Source organism: Egretta garzetta, unplaced genomic scaffold, assembly GCF_000687185.1.
Source record: "Egretta garzetta isolate BGI_Z169 unplaced genomic scaffold, ASM68718v1 scaffold209, whole genome shotgun sequence".
NCBI classification, from domain to species: domain Eukaryota; kingdom Metazoa; phylum Chordata; class Aves; order Pelecaniformes; family Ardeidae; genus Egretta; species Egretta garzetta.
In genome coordinates this window covers 1,827,851-1,850,131 of record NW_009260839.1, presented here as the reverse complement: position 1 = coordinate 1,850,131, position 22,281 = coordinate 1,827,851, and the positions used below count along the sequence as shown (strand labels likewise).

The 22,281-nt window shown below is 35.1% G+C and overlaps 1 protein-coding gene across 3 annotated transcripts in view; it reads right to left on the bottom strand.

The window, feature by feature from the left end:
- GABRB2 (gamma-aminobutyric acid type A receptor subunit beta2) overlaps window positions 1-22,281 on the bottom strand; it is a 163,880-nt gene that overhangs the window by 93,618 nt on the left and 47,981 nt on the right. For all 3 annotated transcript variants that reach the window (XM_009647070.2, XM_009647069.2, XM_009647071.2), the window contains exon 4: window positions 15,111-15,331. In XM_009647070.2, the coding sequence (XP_009645365.1) occupies window positions 15,111-15,331 (221 nt within the window). The remainder of the gene's footprint in view (window positions 1-15,110; window positions 15,332-22,281) is intronic.

Sequence of the window (22,281 nt, the reverse complement as noted above, 5' to 3'; positions counted from 1 at the left end):
TCTTGAAGCTATGTATTTCAGGTATTACATTTATTAGTCATGTATTTCCTAATTGCCTTATATTGATCTAGCATCTATATCTTCCTCTGAACAATTTCTAACAAGGTTCTGTAATAGCTGTAATGAATAGCAAAGGTAGCAATATCTACTTTCATCCTTGACGTTAAACAAATATTACACTCCATGCCCTTTTTCTTGTGTTCAGTTCTGTGGGGTAGTTTTCCAACTGCTAGCAATCTCAATGCCTTTATTCAGCCTTACCATTAATTCTATGACCAGTACATGAGCATATTTTCCTAGCAATCCCAGAGATCACAGATATAGATTGTATTGAAATTAAAGCTGTATTGAAATAAAATGAAAAGATGAAGCTTAAAGAAAATTAAATGAGGCAAAACAGCCAAGGTATGACCAGATAAGACAGATGGAATGGGAGCCTATCTCCTTTGACACATAAAAAATACCTTCAGTACTCACAGAAACAAAATATTAACACAGAAAAAAAATATACCATAACACCAAAGTATCAGATTCTGAGACACTCTACACATAATGGTTTTAGATGATTTTGGAAACAATTAACTTCAAGTGTTCAACATAACAAAAGAAAGAGTGCCATGATATGTAAATGCATGATAAGCTTTGGGTCTGTCCAGTTAAATCAAAGAAAGAACAGAAAAGAGACGATGACAGGAAGCAAAGTGCAGTTGCTGTTGATTTACATGAACGGACCCCACATGCAGGATCAATGGGTACCTACAGAACCACCTGTGCAGGGGGAACACTTCTTCCTAATCCTTGCATAGGAAGATCTTTATACTCTCAAACAATGGGCTTTTCATCTCTTCTGGAACTGTAACTTATACTCATGCCTCCTCAGTTTTTTCATTATTTTTTTTTTCAGCTAACTATTTTTAAAACATCATAACTCTGAATCCTGCAGAATATGTATCTGGAAAAGACTTCAGGACCCTTCAGAACCAGGTTAAGTTTTATGTATTTGAATTATAAAAGACATATAACCACAAAATAGGGTCACCTTCCTGGACACCAGCATCCAACATTTTTTCAGTATCCTTCAGTCTTAATGACATGCAAATAAATTCCCTGACATTATAGTGTGTCTTCTCTATGACATAAAAACATCTTGCATCAGAAGCTGAACACAGAAGGCTATGAAAATTAAGCTTGACTATATCTTCAGTATATCCTCCTTCAAAAGGAAATAAGCTACTCAGTGGGGGGAGGGGGATGAGGAGGGTGTGTTGTTTGTTTAACACACAGCAATGCCCTTACATGATTTTTTTCAGATAAATATTTCAGTTCTCAAATGTATTTTCTTGAAGGCATACCAAGGTTATAAGAAAATGACTAATGGCATATCTTTCTTATGGCTACTCTGTTATCTCTTTAAAAAAATCCAACAGCAACAAAAGTCATCTCCTCTCTGTCATACATGACATTTCTCCAGCAACACTAACACTATGAAACAATATTCAAAGGCATTTCAGGATAAGCGTAACGTAGTATTTGTACATTACAATTATATGTGCTTTGGAGACCCTCTTATTGTAGAAACAGCCCACAGACTAATGTTTAAAGATACACAGTGTTTTATTCTCAGTTGTTAGCCGAGAATAAAATGTAGACTGGGATGTAATTATGAAATAAGCTTCTAATGTGTATAATTAAAAATAAAAAGAGAGAGGGATGAATATTCAGTATGTGCCTTCTTGCCTTGTTTCCCTTCTTGTGCACTGATTGTCATCTCTGCTTTTTACATACAGAACCAAATGGAGCAGAAAACAAGTCATCTTCTAGAGAGAATGATAAGATGAAAACACAGATGATGATATCTCACCAAAAGGATAGAGCTTAATAGCAAGGTCTAAAAATAATTTACCTCCTCAACTGACCACATACAAACATTCTGTAGTCATCTGAGTTCAGGGGATTTCAAAGCTCTTTCCAACTAGCTTTCATTACCTAAGAATTTGTAATATTTTGGTAAAAATATCTATGAAGTAGATTGTGAGAAGGCTTATGATCATGGTAAATTAATGTTCTGTTGCTCTCCCACATAAGCAGAAGCATTCAGAATTTTATTGGGAGTGTTTCTTCCTATGCAGCATCAGCTATATTGGCTTGTTAAGGTACACAGCTACTATTCTAAAGCACATATCTTGGGTTTAGATTTTAAAAAAAGCAAACCCAAAAAACCACTACACAAAGACCACCAGTAACAACTGCTGTAAAAATTGGTATGACAAAGAAAGTCACAAACAGCAAATGACAAAAAGGGGACAGAATTTCTGGATAGAAATATTATAATAAAGAACTTTCTCCTTCTAGCTCCAACATTTCTGATGTTTGCCCAGAGACCTTCAAATGGGGGTAGGTTCAGGATTGACAGAAATAACACACTAAAGCAGATTAGAAAAGTTAAGGTCCATGAGAGGGAAGCCTACGAAATAAATGCTGGAACACTTGGTCCTAACCATACTGCACCAGTTTCAGTCAACACAAATGAAAGAGAGATCTTGAACTGTTTTTCTAACAGCTACTCATCCCTTGTTTTTTTCCATTCTGACACTGAAGAGGATGTGCCATAATATTTTTCAACATACACTGAATAAATTTTCCATAAGCACTTTAAATAGGCAAAGCACCAGCATGTAACACCTTCTACAGTAAAACTAACATAGTCTTGCATTTGTTGTTAAGGTCTATATCTCTACATTTTTGAAGTGGAAACAAATGTTAGCTTTATAATCCCCAGTGGCTTTACAACCCTGCAGAGGGCTTTGGGAAAAGTAGGAGATTTTGCATGTAAAAAGTTCATATGTTTTTATGTGTCTTTCAGTTTTCAAGATAAATTGTTGGAGCAAATATTTTTAAATGTCAGAGTTTTAAAATACAGTCCCAAGAGAGAAACCCTTGTCAATAAATGAAAACATACTTTAAGCTGTAACAATTTTCACTGCATTTGTGTCAGTAATAGTCATCATGAAACAGAAGTTATAACCCATTGAATGATGTCGTGTATATTCGACAGTCTGCATTTATTGCAATTTTAAAAAAAAATTTCTCAAGAATGACATATTGTATCGTATGGAGATGGAGAAAATGTAATGATGTCTCAGTTCAGAAGCTGAGGAGGATAATGCACTCTGGCAAACCCTCCTTGTGAAATGCTGAATGTGGATTTACAGCTCATATGTGAGAATAATTTAGGGACCTGAACGTTTGTTCTTTTCTGGCAGTTGTCCAGAAATGAGAATGTCTACAGACTATTTGCCATGCATGGCCATCGATACGGTATTGATTACAGCCCCTTGAAATATTTTCTGCTACGGAGATAGCAGTTTCTGAGGGACCAGTCTTCAAGTCACATCACTGAGGTAATCGCTAAGGTCCTTTTTGTCCTGACACTAGGAACATGTCTGCATGTAGTTCTTTCCTTGTGATTTGATCTCACAGTCTCCTCCTGGCCCTGGGACATCTTTCCCATCTGCTCATACAGATGGCATATTCAAGTGAGTTTAAAAGAATGGTTTTCCAACCTTTTTCTGTTCTCTCTCTCTCCTCAAATTACATGGTTCTAGACTAGCAGATGCCGTGAGTGTTCTAGGGATGCTTATTCAGGGATGCCTATTCAGAAAGAAAAAAGCACAGACAAAAAAAAAAAAAGTATTGCTTTCTTACCATGTGATTTAGAGGAGGGAAAATACCTATTCACTGAACAGCTAATGCAAATGCCTGCATTACAGCCTAAAGACCAGCGATAAGCATGGCTTAAAAGTGCTTTTATGCAGATGTTTACACACATCCCTCCAGCACTTATCCAGAAGCACAAAACCCCCAGGATTTCTTCTAACTCATTCTAGTTTCTCTCCTTCTAAGCAGGACTGAATATATTGTTCCAAGAAAAGGCCTTCTCAACTGCTTTGCAGATGGAGAGCCAAAAGAAGTTTAAATTTTCAGAGGAACAAAGAAATAGAAAATAGACTCAGGAGATACATGAAAAATTTTAGGAGTTTAGGCAATTCTTATTTCTCAGAAACTGTTTTATCATTTTGTAAAGCTCAATAATAAAATATGATAAAACAGCAGGTGAACAGATCAGCTATTCTGTTCACAGAAAGTGCATGCAAAAATAAAGGAAAACTTCTTTTGGGAAAAGAAAAATCACTAAAAAGCTAGATATCTAACTGGAATGAAAAATAAGCCAAAGTACTTGCACATTCAGATAAAACACTTGCCAGGAAAAAAAAAAAAGCTCCTTTCACCTAGGCAATAGTATTCAACAATCACGAGAAGAACTGGAAAGTGACTACTTATTCCCCAGAGAAACAGGGGAAATAAAAGAAGTATTATTAGTTCTAAACAGAGTGTCGTAACATTTATTATTCTTACACGTGCAAGGCCTTAAAATTTCACTGATAAAGTTCTCTGACCCTCCCCCTACTTATGACATCCACCTCAGATTTTACCAACTTTAGACAAAATCTAAATTTAGACATTTTAGAACTTTATACATATATACATGCACCGTATTTATTTTTCAGATATTTGTACCATGTATGTGTGTATAAATACAGATAAATCCATCTCATTAGCTGAGTCCTGATCAGAGCATTCTGACATTTTATGTATGTCCTTCCTATATGAAAATTTCCATTGTCAGGATCACCAACTACCAGCTGAAATAATACGATAAAAGGCATTACAGAAGAACAATCAGATAGACTGCTATAATTCTAAATTATGTTAATATTTAAATTTCAATTCAAGATTAAATGTTTGATGACCTCTATTTGTTTTTGGAATATGTAATACCCTTGGAGCAACTTAAACTATTACATGGTTCTACAGCTGATGGAGTTTTTCTTGCTAATATAGAGTAAATGCCACAGTTTGTCTGTTAGGCAATGAAACTCAGAATTTTTTTCACTTCATTGCAATGTAATAATCTTGGATAATAGGGCTTTTAATGGAAGAGATTTCTGTGACTTAAAGCTTTTTCCTTATTAAGCTTAATTGAATTAATTATTCACATACTAATGATTTAACAGCCACTTCATATAAAATAAAAGCAAAAGACCCTCTTGAATACTTATCCCATACTTAAGATCTAATAAAGGAACTGAAGTAGAAAGATCTTTATTTTCTTTCAGATAGGGGAGGTATTTAAAATCCAACTACCCTCCCTCCTGCTGCAGATGGAGGTGTTCTGAAATGATACCATTCCAAAAATGCATCTTTATGAGTCCTTAATTGAAAAAGATATTTATGACAGTCAGTGATCTCCTCTTTATTCCAAAAATTGCATCTTTCCTAAAATTGGCTCATCTTGTGAATGGGCTGCTACATAGGAAAAGTGTAACAATGTGATTCTAAAGGAGAATGGAACAGATTTGTATCTATAAAACAGCTATCCCAAGGTGCATATGAAGGCTGGCATTTTATAATTCTTCATAATAATGCTTGGCACTTATGTAGTGTTTTATGGGATCAAAGCACTTTACAAACTAATTAATCTTCACAACACCCCTGCGAGAAGGTAGGTTTTAGTATTTGAATTTAATAAATGGAGTAACTGAGGCAGAGGAGCTGTATGATGTGTTTCACAAAGAGAGTCCAGGTCTTCAGTTTATATATCATTAGAAATAACAGTAGTAGTAGTTCTGTGGTGAATTCCTTGGCACCATCAACAGAGCTATTTGCATGAGTAAGGAAAACAGAGTCTGGCCCATACCTTGCGCCAGAGCCGATAGCCTGCTTAGTTAAAACAACAATTAATTTACTTAAGCAACATGTTGGAATTCAAGTTCCTTTCTTTATGCTGGATCTATATTCACTGTGCAAGACAAGAGTTGATATCTGGCTTGTGCTGTCCCAGGATTTCCAAATAATGAGACTGGTGTCGTAACACTTCCTTGTAATGCAGATGATGCTTTGTACACAAAATTCTAACATAATTGTGCAGCATTCTCTGTAGGTAATTCAAAGTTTTTCAGGTCTTCACAACAGCTACATGACTCTAATTTGAGACAAATTTATACTACATTTGCTTTTATTTCTGTCTGTTTTCAAAAAGTTCCTGCTTTGAATACCTGTATGCAAGATTTAAGGGTTCTTATAAATGTGTATGCATACTCTAACAGCCTTGACAGTTTGGACACAGGAATCCAATTCACCTCATTTCTCATGCAAAACTAAACAACTGCATGTCAGACCGTGAATTTTCTTTGGCAAGTGCTGGCAACTGAAAGTTCAATAATTGCACCTATGACCAAGAGCACCTTGCTTAACTGGGGCAGCAGAAGGCTACCGTACCATTTCTTACTTTAAGACAAACTTCTGAAACTTTCCATTCAAGAAAACGTTTTCAATCTGATGTTCTGTGTCACCGAATGACACTGTGTTTCCACTGGGCCAAAATCACTACGACAGAGACAGTAAAAGGGCCTAATGTCTAACATGGTTACATATTTTTCAAATTGGCATTTAACATGTACATTTTTGGCCCTCAAATTCACATGATGCTTTTACTGGATATTTGATGTCCCTCTGGCATGACACTTTTAACACCCTCATGAAGATATTCATGATGACAAAATTTTTTTTTATAAATCAAACACTACTTTGAGATGCTATTGAAAAAGGGAACTGGTGCTCAAGCTGATATACTAGTGTGATACAACAGCCGCTGGCTGTTCTATATAAAGTTCATATAATGAACTGCCTGTTCATTATAAAGTTTATTTCCTTTTCTCCCCTGAGGCTAGACAAGACCCCAGTTTGAGTGGAGGGTCGCACAGCCAACAGAGGCATCACTGTGATGGAACCAGAAACACCTGCCCCCTGGACAGTTACCATGATCAGGAACACAGCGTCCAAAATAACATCTCCCCCACCCCCGAAAAAGCAGCCTGGGTCCTTTTTATCCTTTCTGAAATGCACAAATTGAGAAAGATAAAAATGTTCTATTTTTGAGAAGATTTTTGCTGAGCATGAAAGGGAATTAAGAAATCTTTAAGCAAGTTCTGTCCACCATCTGGAAATACATGTTTATAGCAAAAAGGTAGAACAGATTTCTCTGTCTTTCTTGCAGAGGAAATCTGGGAATTACAAGGATATTTGAAATCTTATGTGCAGTCCAAAGATGTAATTTTAATTCCAGCTAGTACCAACGATTTTCTGGCCCTGAAACTGAAAAATGGAAACTTAATTGCAAATTATAGTTTGGGTTTTAATCAAAAAATAAGCCCTGTCAGAAGGGAAAAAAACCCCAACCCAACAACAACAAAAAAAGAAAATTAGCAAAAAGTAGCAAAATAAAGATCAGATGATTTACTGAAGGATGTCTGGTGTGAACAATTCACCTCTCAAACAGTATGTTCTCAGCACCAAAGGCATTTAGAAAGGCAATTGCTTTTTAAACTGTCTATCAGATTTTGTAGATAAAGCGCTGTATATGAGAAGCTAAGTAGCTGAACAAGTCTATTAATACAACAAAGATGCCCAAGGCTATTTTAATACATCAAAGTGTGGGAGAATCTATTTTACTTGTAACGGTGCAAATTTCCAAGCAGCTGAAACTGAGCTAGCAGCAGCAGAACACGCATCTGAGACAAACAACATCCAAGCATCCAGGACTATTTTGAATTCACATGACCTATGCTGGTAGCAAGAAATAAAGAGAGGACGAAGACAAACTGTCATACATGTGATTCTCTCATTTACAGAAGATTACTAGGTTATATCTGTCAAATAGTTAGGATTTATTGCTAGTTGGGTTGGAAACTTACAGATGGCAATGTATTAAGTAAATCTTGGCAAGTAAAACTGTTGGGCTTTCACATGGGACAAGCCTTTCATTTCTGACAAAACTATTCTGTTCTACTTCCTTCTGTTTTTCTTTTGGCTAAACAAAAATGGAAATGTTATGACCTTACAGAATGTGGCCCCTATCAGAAGTTCTGTGAATATTCTATTTTTCAGTGAAAACCACCCACAAGCTTCAGTTACAAAAAGCATAAAACTGGCCTACTGAAGAGGTACAAAAGCATGCAATACTCTTCATCACATAATTATCAGTCCTCAATGACCAACCCACTGTAAGAGTTCACTTATGAGGACTGTTAGGAGAAGCGTCAATAAGAGTAAATATCACTAAATCCAGCCACTTCAACTATATTTAATCCTAGTATTCTAAACTTAATTTCCTCCTTATTCTGACATACAACACCCAAATGCTGTCTTCCAGCAAAGAAGTGAGTTCCAGAAAGACACACAAAGTAAGTTCCACAAAAAGCAGCAATTTCAAATTGGTAAACAGAAGGGTCTTGCTTGTTACCCTTACCAAATCTTGCATTCCAACCCTGGAAAAAAAACCTCGGAAAAATTCCAGTGCTTCCACAGGCTGCGAAAATCAGAGAAGTGATTCTTCCCCACAATTACACAGAATAAACCAGAAGACAGCTGAATTTTCTGTCTGCATTTTAGAACAGATTTGATGTCAAAAGTCAGGGTATTGTTTTTATAGATATATTTTTTCATATATAAAAATAAATTTAAGAAACAACAAATCTTATCTACCATAGCAACTATTTCTGCTGCATTATATAAGCCAGATATTTTAACATACAGAAATCTAGTTAAAGCTATGTCTTTTCCTGAGGTCTGTCTGCATGTCTTATTCAAGCTTTGCTCAAACTACTATAAGCTGATTGTTTTCCTAGATTAGAATCTTGGTCCTGTAAATTTACTTTTCTATAAACATTATCAAATCACTAATATCCTATTGCAAGTCATCTTAACTACCAACAGATAGATAGTGATTTTCCCTTTAATGATTCTTTGTTTAAGACTGTATGTTACAATTTTCTACCATTTTAGTGATTTAAGCATATCATCTATTGAATGTCCTGGTCTTGGCAGCAAAGAAGAATTTTCTTCCCAGATGAAATATGAGAATATTATGAAATTTTTTTTTTAAATAGAAAAAGAAAGTTCAGTCATATTTGTAAATACCAAACTGCAACTGGAATGCAGAAAAAAGCATTTTCCCAAAACATAAATAGCTGGCAGCTATCCCTCAGAAATAAAAATCCTTCTAAACACAAACATAACCAGTATGTTACGTTCTCTGCAAAAGATTGGCCACAATTCAGTTACGCCCTTAACTAACGCCCTGTAGCAGCAAATAGGGCAGGCTAAGAGAGGGCCACGACTACCATATAGATGTCTGCATTCATTATTAGCCATTTCTCTCCCTCTCTCCCTGCTTTTAGTGACAGCATAAGCCAGGTGCTTACGAAACTGCCTCCTAGTCCTTCCTGCAATTTACCTTCACAATGTTAAATCTAACGAGATCTGACATATGGGTTCTCTTAGGAAAAACAAAAAGAACAATGTTAAGGGATCACCTCTCGCTATATCCAAAATAGAAATTGAACTATAGGGGCATAAAAGAATGGGACGGTTACATTTATGTATTACCATTTTGGTTACAAGATCACCTGCAGCTCAATGAGTTTGGTTACAGCAATCAAAGTTAATTAAACTGAATTCATAGAAACATATGTATATATGCACATGTGTGTATATACATTTATACACATGTTTATATATAGACGTATGGGAAGGCAAAAGTAAAAATTCAAGACTGATTTAAAGGAATCCCAATTTAGTAGAATGCATCTCAAAGTAAGAATATGCCACTGCAAGTATAAGATAAAGTAAATTAATGCAGCAATAATAGTAGTGATTTTCAGAACAGTAATGGTGTAGAGGTTGTTTTTTAGATTACATGTGGAATTTAATATTAAGTAGGCATTTTTAAGACATGTGAAAATTAATACTAAGCAGGCATTAAATATCTGACTACTGTGGACACTTTAAATCACATTAACTTTGAATTAATTTCAGATGAAATAGATAGTTAAAGCCATTTAAAGCTATAAAACTGAAACCTTAACATTAGAATCATATCATTGATTGCCACATGGTCCAGCAAAGGCAAAAGCAAAATATGGCCAGTGACATAATTCTGTTGTGTTACCAGCATATGTATTTGCCCCATCCACCCCTGTATCTAAAAGACATTTTAGCCAGAAAGTCGTTCTGAGACCTACTCGGCTGAGTCCAAGGAGGAAGGGTATTCTACATTTCATCAAAAATAATTGTCCATGGATCATTAATAATTAGGACATATAAGAAGGGGTTTTTGATGATAATTATCCAACTATGACAGACTATATTGATATTCAGGTTTGTCTCTTGCCCTTGGCAATCCCCTCTGCAGTCTTCCTTGGAAACTGGCTACATCCTGAAAAGGACAGGCAGATAGAAATCTTACAAATTGGAAAAGAAAAAGATAAAGCTAGAAATAGATACTCTTCTTTTCAAAATCATAATAATATGGCCTTTGCAACACATTGATATATATATATACAGATTACAAACATAAATGTACACAGATACAGTCAAGACTTCTCTAAAACAAACTTTCTTAGCCAAAGAAAAATTCTTCATCCAAACCCATTACCTATTCTACCTTTAAATGTTTTCTTTTTTTTTTTTTTTAAACCTGAATATGTCACAAAAACTAGCAAAAACCCCTTAACCATAATTTCCTTTTTTTCACTTGAAGAACAAGTAAGGTTATGTTTTCTCCAACACTCAGGACAGAGGGAGCGTGTGAGTTTGTGTAAGAGGGGGAGAGCTATATGGTGACGTATCTACTGTATCCACTCTGAAGTACATCTTTCTAAATGCAGCAAATAACCTCAAGGAGCATCCCCCCCAGGTTTTAGCATAGCATTAGGTACTATGGCAAAAAGAAAGATTTTTAGTATTATTAAACTGGCACTGCTAGGTCCCCGTTTCCATGCAAGTAATAATAATAATTGTTTTATTTCTAGTAATAGTTGATAACTTTAATCTGCCAGTCCTCCCAGGACTAGAGGTTATTCAGTCACTCTTGCCCTAGTAAACTAAATGGACTTCATGAATATCCTGTGGTCAAAAGCTGGACCTTATCTTGCCACATCCTCATCTATTCTGCTTCTGTTCATGTTGCATGGTCTCTATAGTTGAACACACTGCCTCTCCAAGAAACAAGAGGTGTCCTTCCTCTCTTTGACCCATGACAAGTGCAGCCCCTAAGCTTTCATGATGGGTAGGGGGAGCACAGGGTGACAGGCAGCTTACTACTGCCCTCAGCATACAATTCATTTCAGCACAAGGGAGTGAAGACAGAATTCACATCCTTCATTCATCTTGTACCAGCTCACAGGGCAATGAGAACACTTTAAAGGTACCAAGCAGAGTCTTAAAAGGTAAGTAAGAATCGATAATCACACATATGAGATTGCTAGGTATACTGGAATACTAGAAAATTATTTCCTGATTTGAAATTCTTGACCTAGAAAAAAAAAAAAAATCTTCTATCTCCTTTACATTGGGCTGTGGGCAAGTTCTACAACAGAAACACATAGAATTATTCTAAAACCATTTTGGATACCATATTGTGACTGCAAGTACTGAAAAAAGAATTCTGGGAAATAAAGGATCAAAGCATTAATAAAGTTTCATCTAAGTGCATTAAACAGCTTTAAGTAAAAAATATACAAGATTTCTCTTTATCATGTCATAAAAATATTAAAACTGATTTGCTATGTATGCTCAATGAAAAGGAGGAATGGTTTCACCCAAGACAATGAAGCAGTACCAACACCAATTCAATTAAAAAAAGACAAGTAAGTTCATTCTTGTAGTGGTCCAGAATATGCAAAGCATTTTAAGACAGTTATCTTACGTAAGCATACAGAAAAAGTACAGTCTTAAAATTTATGAAAATCAGAACTGTTAAAAAATGAAAAAGTAAACCTAAACTTTTAGTTGCCAATTTTTTTTTTTAATTCATCAATATCCTGTTTCTTTTGGGGAAGAAACAAAAACCTGAAAACCTTAGAAAAAGTATGTTATAAATGGTTTTAAAGTTTCTAAAGAAAATCTTTTATTTGATTCTTCTAGAGAACAATTTTTTGTGGCCTCTACTTACTGTTTACCAAAATTTTCAAATATAGAAATTATTATGGATTGGTAAGCAGACAGAACACAAATGACTTGTCAGAAGTAGCAAAAAATTCAGAATTACTGAAAACACTGAACTTGGTATTTATTTTATATTTTATTCTGAAAAATAATCAACATGATAATTTGAGTCTTAAGTTGACAACTATACCAAAACCTTTGTTATGCTCTTATTGCTTTCACTCCGGTAACACAAATGTGTTTTAAGTATCTGTTATTTCATTGAACAGTAACAAAAACTCCAGACTTTCCCCAGCCACACCGCCAAAGCCTGAACTGCTCTCACACAGAAAATACAACTGGACTCAATACAAATTGGGAAATATAATAACCAGCAAGAAGAGTAGAGTCTGTAAATTTAAAGCGAATTCCTTTTAGTTATACATGACAAAATGTTTCTCCAGAGTCCATAAGAGAATATCTAGTTCGTGTTACAGATTAACAATTAAATACATAGTTTCAGTTTTGGGGAAAAAAAAAAAAAGGTGGATATTATTTTTACATGTTTTAACAAAGTTCTCTACCTGGTCTCATGTTTCATAAAAACTGCCATGCTGCTGCTCTTAAATTCACTTACATAACCTCCTACTGTGGTCATACTTCACAATGACATACTTTGGCTATGTATCAGATGTAGCTAGTTAATTTTATTACTTTTAGTAGCTATCACAGCCCTTTATTTTTCTTCCGTTACAACTAGAAAAATAATCTGTCAGGCATAAGAAGCAGTCCTATTCCTTAAATGTAGAAGAAGCTAAGGAGCCAGGAAAAGCCCAGATCTTTTCTACCAAGTGGAAGATGTTCTAGCTTCTACATTGAAGGATGAAATCAGCACCTTGCACATTAGGAGAGTGCTGCAAAACCATTAAGTACCTGCTAAATGAACATATTCACACTTTCACTCCCCTTTTCTGGAGGTCAGTTACCATCTGGCACAGACTGCAAGACTCCAGGGTTCATCCAGACAGGAGACATCTGAAGCCTGACTCCAGCACAGTGGTGAGAGCACCAAGCTGGTCTCTCTCAGTGTCAAGAAGAGTGGTTTCTGCCTATGAGTTTGTAGTGTTTTAACCCCAACCGGCAACTGAGCCCCAACCCAGCCACCCGCTCACTCCCCCCAGTGGGAGAGAGGACAGAATCAGAACAGTAAAAGCAAGAAAACTTGTGGGTTGAGATAAAAACAGTTTAATAATTTAAATATAATAATAATAATAAAAAGGAAAAGGAAAACAACAGACCAGAGAGGAATAAAACCCAGGAAAAACAAGTGATGCAATTGCTCAGCGCCCACCAACCAACACCCAGCCATTCCCAGAGCAGCAATCGCTGCCCCCAGTTTCTATACTGGGCATGATGCCATGTGGTCTGGAATAGCCCTTGGGCCAGTTGGGGTCAGCTGTCCTGGCTGTGCCCCCTCCCAGCTTCTTGTGCACCTTCTTGCTGGCAGAGCATGGGAAGCTGAAAAGTCCTTGACTTAGTATAAACATTGCTTAGCAACTACTAAAGCACCAGTGTGCTATCACATTTTTCTCATGCTAAATCCAAAACACAGAGCTATGCCAGCTGTTAGGAAGAAAATTAACTATCCCAGCCAAAACCAGGACAGAGCCAGAAGCTGCCTGTCCCAAGGAAGTCACTTCCTGGCACAAGTGACTGGCTAAACTTTATCACACCGGAAATTTTCAGGTTTAGGTATGAAAATTGAAGTCAAATGCCAAAAGTGTTAAGCCTGAAGTCCTAGGAAAGCTTAAGACTTAGTTATAGATGTTTGAGTTCAAATTTATGTAGCCATGTTCTAAACAAAAGCCTCTAAAGAGAAACATATTAATACATATCAAGATTAATTATATTTGCTCAGCTGTCTCTTTAATCTAAGTAGTTCATGGTAAGGATCTCCATAAACACATGCATGTTAAAGTGCAAAAACAAAACTACAGGCACCCAGATCAGTGACTTGTAATAGATGATCTTAATTAGATACAAATTTCATGGTCCATATTTGTTCAAGCAACAGAACTAAATATGTAAGATGGCTGCTTTCCTTTACAACTGGGTAGAAAATAACCAAGTTAAAAGTGCATGGTTCTTGACATGATAGTTATAGGCAGACAACAGAAACATCTCACTGAAAATGGAAGAAATACACTAATAAAAGTTTTAAGAATTAGCTTCCCCAAAATTATTATTGTATATTATTCTCAATATGAAAATACAAGTCATTCTAGATTTAACTTCTGCAGCATTTTCTGTTTTTTAACCCAGTCAATGCTTTCTTTATTTTGTTACCAAGTCATACCATATTAAGTTAGTCATCTTTTGCAGGAATACATTTAAATCACTTTCTCAGTAATTAGTTTTTCTATAAACACTGCTGAACAGACATTTTCCCTCAATTTTCAGAACTTCAAGAGCAAAGTTCTTCTGTTGATTTCTCCAGTCACCATTCTTCACACAATCATACTCAATAACAACATCAGGGTGAAAAACATTTCAAGTCATACCTCGCCTTAGTGAAAAATCAGAAAACTGATTCATTTGGGTGGCATGCAAACCAATCTAATAATCAATCAAAATTATTTATAAAATATATCATTTAGTTAAACTATCAACACAACTGTCATAGACATTTTCGCTTTTTCTCTCTAATCCTTGTTTTGTATTTCTTATCTCAATCCTTTGAGGAAGCAGTACTAAAGCTGGCTTTTAATCCAGAATGAGTATTTAAAATAACATTTACAGTCTCATCTGTTCTTAATACAAGTGTCTGAACTGTACTAAAAATGGCAATTTATCTTGAAAATTTATATTAAAAATATTTTTAAAAAAATCTTCACCCATTCTTAGAAATACTTAAGTTTAAATTGTTTCTGGAATACCATTAGTTATATAGAATGCAGCACTAAAAAGAAAAGCATTTAAAAAGGCAAATAATATGTTTTAATTTGAAACCATGATTAAAAGACCAAAAATAAAAAACAGAACAGTCAGAAATGGTTCATACTGACCTGAGTCCATAAAGGACCGTCCCATCTGGATGCAAACGGATCATTCTGTTCTTCACAGTGACACCATGCACGAATGACTTCTTGTCATTCAGAAAATAGGTATCAGGAACCCACAGCTGATCAGCTACTCTGTTGTCCAGAGTAAGGTTTAGAGGTATTACGTTATACGACAGCCTCTTATCCCTCCATGCTTGCTGAAAGTACATTGTCAAGGTATAGTCCTGTGATTATAAAAATAAAAAGAAGTTTTCATTGAAACAGACAGTATACATATGAAAAAAAAAAGCAAATACACATTTATTCATTGCAACTGGTCTTAAAGGCCATCACGTCTATTCAGAATTTCCAGTACTGAACATCTTGTGTATACTTAACAGAAATGAGAATACAGAAAATATAGGGTATTTACATTTTATAAATTATTTGGGAGTTCTTATTTCAATATTTAAAAACAAAATGGAAAAAAATTGTAGATGCTTAACAGTCTGCAATTTCTGTAGCATTTTACAAGCCTGGAAGTTCTAGGAAACAGGAACATTCACAGATCTGAATTTCATCTCATGGAATTCACTGTATTCAGTAGAATTCTGGATCAGGCTTTTTATCTCTGAAGTTGCAGCTACCACCCACTTCTCTAAATTAAAATCTCTTCAAAGTCTGTTAACTTTCCCCTGGGCACTGAAATCAATGGGAAGTCTCTGAGGTTTCTATGCTACAGAGTCTTAGTCTTCTACTTAATTTTACAGATGAAGTAACTCTGGTTACTTCAATTGAACAGTTCAGAAAGCACAATTAAGCATCTGGGTAAATATTTGCAGTATTATGAGACTTGCTTTTGATGCTTCTTGATGCAGGCCACTGATGTACATACAGTACTTTGGAGACTTTTTGATCTTTTGGTGGTTTAAAGAACAATGTAATTACAAAAATTATATTTTTGTAAGACTTGTTATATACAGGCAGAATATTCATTATACATAAACCTACACTAAAAAACTCCATAAATAATACACAAAGGAGTTGTATATCTGTCTGATCGGGGATCACTGGGTTAAGGGCTGTAAAACAAAGCTTGAAGGAATATCAAAAGCAGGAATATTCTAAAATCAATATTTTGTTTTGTTTGTTCTACAGAACTCATGATCAGGCCTCAGACTATTTTGATTTAGAATTCGTATTTAACACGGACTTCATTAAATAGCGAGAACTGTTAGCTTACAAAAGATTGCTTTCAATAGAAAGTCAACAAAAGCTGCTGTGATTATCAGCAGCCCTGGGATTCAGCCATATCAGAGTATGAAAGTCTGTATCTATACATCTATCTGAGGCACCTGCCAACGAGTAATCCCACTCAATTTAGAATGAAAAAACATTAATCTTCCTGTTGAAATACTTTAAAAGCACCTGCCACAACTGTATTTTACAAGCATTTTCATTTAAAAAAAAATTGACACACAAACACTATATAAAACTCCTCACAGTAAAAGTATATACACACACAGAAGTAAAATTTCTTATTTTGCAGTTTCACAGACTAAACTTTCAAAAAAAAAAAATCACAAAAATGTCCCCATAAGAAATAATTGCAATCTACTTTAAAGAAAAAAAAAGTTTTCTATTTCTAGAAATTATCTTTTTACAATATAGCCTAAGACTTGATGAACACCCAGACTTATAAAAGGTACATGGAAAAGTTACCTTCCTTGGTGAATGGGAAAAGAGACACACTACATTTCCTCTACTTCTATGCAGAGAGGTGGGATTCATCCTACTTAAGCCCAAGCCCTGAAGACACATCTCCCTCCACTGATTTTATAGCACCTAGGGCAATCAGTCCTAACCTACACATCTCAGTAGAGCACCTCCAGTTCAGTGAAAGTAATTCAAGCCAGTGTCAATGGCAAATTAAAAAAAAAAAAAAAAAAAAATAAATCAAAATCAAATACAATTTTTATTACCAATGTCTGCGTATCCAGAAAACTGTTTTTCCTTTCTTTATTAATGAAACTTTTTATGCATAAATTAAATTGGTGTGATTATTCACGTTAAAATGTACACGGTCCACCTTTAAAAACATGCATTAGGGAGGGCATGTGACAACTATGGCTATTTCAGCAGAGTTCTATAGGCAAGGACACAGCACCTAGAAACTAACTGACCCTGCCTCTTCTGCACAACAGTCTGAGCTCAGGTGAATCACTATAAACTGTTTTTCTACAGCAATGTAGAAAAGTATTTTCTACATTGTATTTTCGTGTGGAGACACTCTTATTTTTTATGTGTCTTTCCCCAAAAGAGCCCACATACATGAGCTTGAAGCAGGGAGAAATACATGTTCCTGTTGAGAATTATTATGGCACTTCTTCCTTGTCAACACAAAACCAGATTGGTAATGCTGTCCTTTCAGCCTTCTATGTGCGATGGTAAAAGGTTAATTACCTTCACGTCAGCCCTGCGCTGCCGTTGCTAACAGAAGCACGTACAGCCAGCCCATACACAGAACGCTGCTCAGCTTTGGTAGGGTGTCACAAATTGCACAGATACAAATAGGTAAACACCAAATAAGTTTTTCCAGTTATTTTACTACCAAATATATTTACTTGGTAACTATTCTAATCTGATCAATTTTAATAATCTGAAACTTCTTCCCCTCCCCATCCCCCCTTCAGGATCAGGATGAGAATCTGCTTTACAGAATGTTCCACCTACATCTGAAGAATTTTACTGTTATGCTTCATTATTGTTCTGCAGTATTTGATTCAGAACCAGATACTAGAAAATGTTCAGTAATATATTGCCAATAAGAAAATGTATTAGTCTTCACTGTACTAACATATCACAACATAAAGTAGATGAGCTGCAGCAATTGCTCCCTTGTTGTCCTTGCAATGGTGTATTTTATTCCTATTCGAAGGAATAATCTACATGCATTAATATATAGCGCATATATATATAAAAACATGTTTGCTGATTTACGCCTCAGTAGAAGGGGAAAAAAAGAGGAAGAAAACTAAACATGCATGGTACAGTGCATAAAAATGGATTACATAAAATGTAAATTGGAGCACTGGTATAGCTGAAAGAAAAGCCAAGTCACCAGGCTGGAGTTCAGCATCAAACACACTGTGTTCCAGAAACAGTGCTGGTGTTCCAACTAAAAATTATTTTTCATCTGTTGGTTCTAGATTTCAGATGAGACAAAACAGGACACCTTAAATATTTTTTTATAAAATCCTTACAACCTTTTGGATTTAGATGAGGTTTTGCCGTTTGGGTTTTTTTTTTTTATTATTATTAAAAATAAGTGTGTTCCAAGCTATATATTTCAAAGTATAAGTGATTGGTTAGAAAAAAATGACAACTTGCCACATAAGCTGCAATTCATTCCTCAGAAAGGAGGGAGGCATCTGTCTTCAAATTCCCAAATGAAACAGTAATTCAAAAAGATGTGCAGGTACAAAACATCCATGAAGTATCCCAAGCCACTTTATACTTTGAAATTAAGAACATGCTCATAGGAATGCTACAGGAAAAATGTGTGTTAAACTCACATTAAATGTGGGAATTCCCCTCTATTCTAGAGTTAAACATCAAAACAAACTTGCAAATATCTTGCCTCTTCAGGAAGACAGGCACACAAGAAGTAGAGGAATAGAAGTGGGTTGTAAAGCATGATTTCAATTTTTTCAATGCCTTAGCATCCTGTTAAATTCACAGGATGGGATTGTTAGCAGCTTAGTGTAAGTATGCAGATGAAACAGGAGTGAATTCATTCAAGAGCCTAGCACAAGGCAGCAATTACAAGGAGTTGAAAGAAATAAGAAACCAAGCTTCATGATGACTATGTCCGTGTGTACTATTGCACAGACATAAGCTACAAAGGTACAGACTGTTTACAATACAGGCATACAGAGATACATTGCACAAATATAAACAAACAGGTTCATCGGTTACCCAGAGCATGTGGGGCTTGAACTGCTGTACAAAGGTTTGTTAGTACAGACAAAGTTACAAGCAAAACCTGGAATATAAATAAGCAAATACTGTATTTTCTGTAAATACACAAATATTAAAATTTGTATAGCTTTCATTATTATTCCATTGTTTACACACATTTAAATTTAATAACCTTTTTTGTTCTGTCCAGATGAAGAAATTTAAGCAACATAAAATGGATGATTACTCCTATTCTATCCTGATCAAGGATGTCTTTTCCTCACCAGTTAAAAGTTCAGCTTCCCAGTTTTCTTTTTTTCACACAATGAACAGAAGAGCCGCACATGAGACAAAGCTAATCTTAATGCAAATTTTCTCACTTGAATAAAAAAGTAATGAACAGTTTTATTAGTATTAGGATATTATAACTTTTATCCTGAACATTATCTTTGTGCAGTGGTTGTCTGCAAACACTTTTAGCTGCTGGAAACATACATAGTCTGAGAGATTTAAACTTTAACTTAGATAAATGTAATTGTTACAGACAGCCAAGTTGTCAGTAAATGACCATCAACTTCAACGATCCAAAGGAAAACACCGCGCAGGAAAGCATCAAATCTGAAAACTGGCACTCTCATTTATATTCTCTCATTTCATTAATACTCCCAAATAAAAGTTTTAAGCCAAAAAAGAAACACCAGTTTGGGCCTATTATTAGCTTAAAACACAGGCCTTAGCTAAACCCACCCATGGGCCAATAAGTGTGAAATGTGTATTGCTGGTCCTCTTTTTATACTGGAAAAAAGATCAAGGTAAAAAAGGAAATAAATGTAATGAATGTTCACAATGACAGTGGGAGTCTAATGCAAAAGTCTGTACCAGATGTAATTTTTTTCAAAGCATGAAGATAAGGTGCAGTGTGATAAAAACAACATTTAAGATGTGGTTCTTCCTTCTACATTACACAAAACAGGACTGATTCACAGTGCAGCTTAAAAATGTATACCAACACTTGTATTAACAGGGATATAATACAGCTACTGAAACACTTTGGAAATAACAAAATTAGGAAACTTTGGAGGGAAAAAAAAATAAGTAGAAGAAACATTCTGTATGTTATAAATACAACATACAGCAGCATAGAGTTAAAGAAGTTATTTATCTCTAGTCATCAATAATGAATGGAGAACTCATTTGCAGTTTGGCTTAAGTCCACTTCTCATCACTTGCCTGGCTATTCCTAACTTGTAAAAATACTTCATTACATTTCCCAGTATGGCATTTTTAAAGCTAAATAATTTCCTTCTGAAAATACTTGAAGACAAACATTTTGCCTGAATGCTATATTTATTTACCACGTACATTTAAAAAGCTGTCTGTTGATGACATATTTAAAAGTGCCATTAAGTAAATTACTGAAAGTATACACCTACACTACAAAATCTATTTTAATATATTAAAAACTATTATACACTTCAGAAGAAATGAGCAAATGTTAATTCTACTCCCTCCTCAGACTCAAATTAAGTTATCACTGACGTGTGCAGTTTCTGCAGTGGGAAATACACAACATGTTCCACTATGCGAATGGTACATAGAACAATCCAAAACAAAGCACTTAAAGCTAAAAGAGCTTCAGTGGATTTGTTTCAAAAGCAACGTCTTTACCTGAGTGCTGACTGACAATCCTTTCAATCTGCATTTCATTTAAAACCAAACACTACTTTCAATCCTCATTTTGTTTAAAATCAACCACTACAACATGTTTGATTCATAATTACCTCTCACACACTCATGTCAAGAAAATCAACATAAAAAGGCTGCTCTCTTAACACTGGAGACACCACAAGGTGGCTTACATATAAGTAGAATGAAATTGAAAGAACGGGTGATACCAAAGAAGTGTCAGAATAAATTCTGTCATATGCCCTCTCAAAATAGTATTTTTCACATTCTGTAAAATCTTTAAAAAAAGAAAGACAATGACATCATGAACCTTACAGAGAGTTCAAGTTGAACTCTCGATATATTGAGTCCCACTTCCCAGGCTGGTTTCAAATCCATGAAACTATTCTAATCAATTGTGTCTCCTAAAACTTACCAAGTAGTTTTTCTTGACTGGAATTTTATGATCAAAAGTCTATGATCTTTCCAAAAAGGAAAAGATCGCAACAAGCAAGCTTACCATTTGTTCTGCAGCAACTATCCCAGAATTATTCATGGCAATTCTCATTTCTCAGTTGAGCAAATAAGCAAAGATGGGCTGTTTATCTCCTACAACAGTTCTCAGAAAAACATAGTATTATTGAAACAAGCAAGAGACTTGCGTATGAAAGCCAAACAACTGTCAGCAGAGCTTGACTCCCAGACATAAAGCTTCTTACTACTGATTATATGAAATCTGTAGTAAGAGAATACTTACCATTTCAGTGACAATATCATGAATTTATGTTTCCTTAGCACTACTGACAGTAGCCAATATTTATATTGTTTCTATGCAGTGATTTATATATTGGCACTGCGATGCAGTGTCATTATATTTCATGCACTGAAAGGAAATAAAGCAGTTATGGCTGATATGTTTCCTGTAACATCAATTAGTTTAGCAAGACACCGTGACACTTGATTTTAATTTCTGTCAAGTCACCCAGACTGAACCGTGATACTGCACTTTTACCGAGCCAGCAATCTACATGTCATTCCAAGCAAAATGCATCTGCCACATGTCTTTTAGCTCTCTCAGATTTGCTGTCTCTTAACAATAAGGGGAAGATTGATTAAAGTGAACTTGGACTGAAAACTGTAATCTAGCTGCTATTTGCTTAAGAGAGTCACGTATCTTGATATCTTCAGATTTTTCTCTTTTGAAAGGATCTAGTCCTTTCTATACAGCATTGCAGAGTTCTCAGATGAACAATGCAAATGCAAAGTAAGATGAATAAATGCAAACTATGGTCAATTTAAAAGAAGTTATGGAAAAAGTATTTTTCTGCCTCAGACAAAATTATGTGCTATTATTATTTGGTCTCATCTTTGAAGTAGAATTAAATATTTTAAGCCACAAGAATCATCAAAAAAAGATTATTTACATTTGAATTTCAAGCTTTTCTTTACTCATGTATCACAACTTATTTCCCAGAGAAGGAAGAAGAATTCTGAGTTCACAGATCATTTTCTATGTAATTGTACAATCCTACAGATCTTCAGAAAGGTAAATACCTACAACAGAAATAAT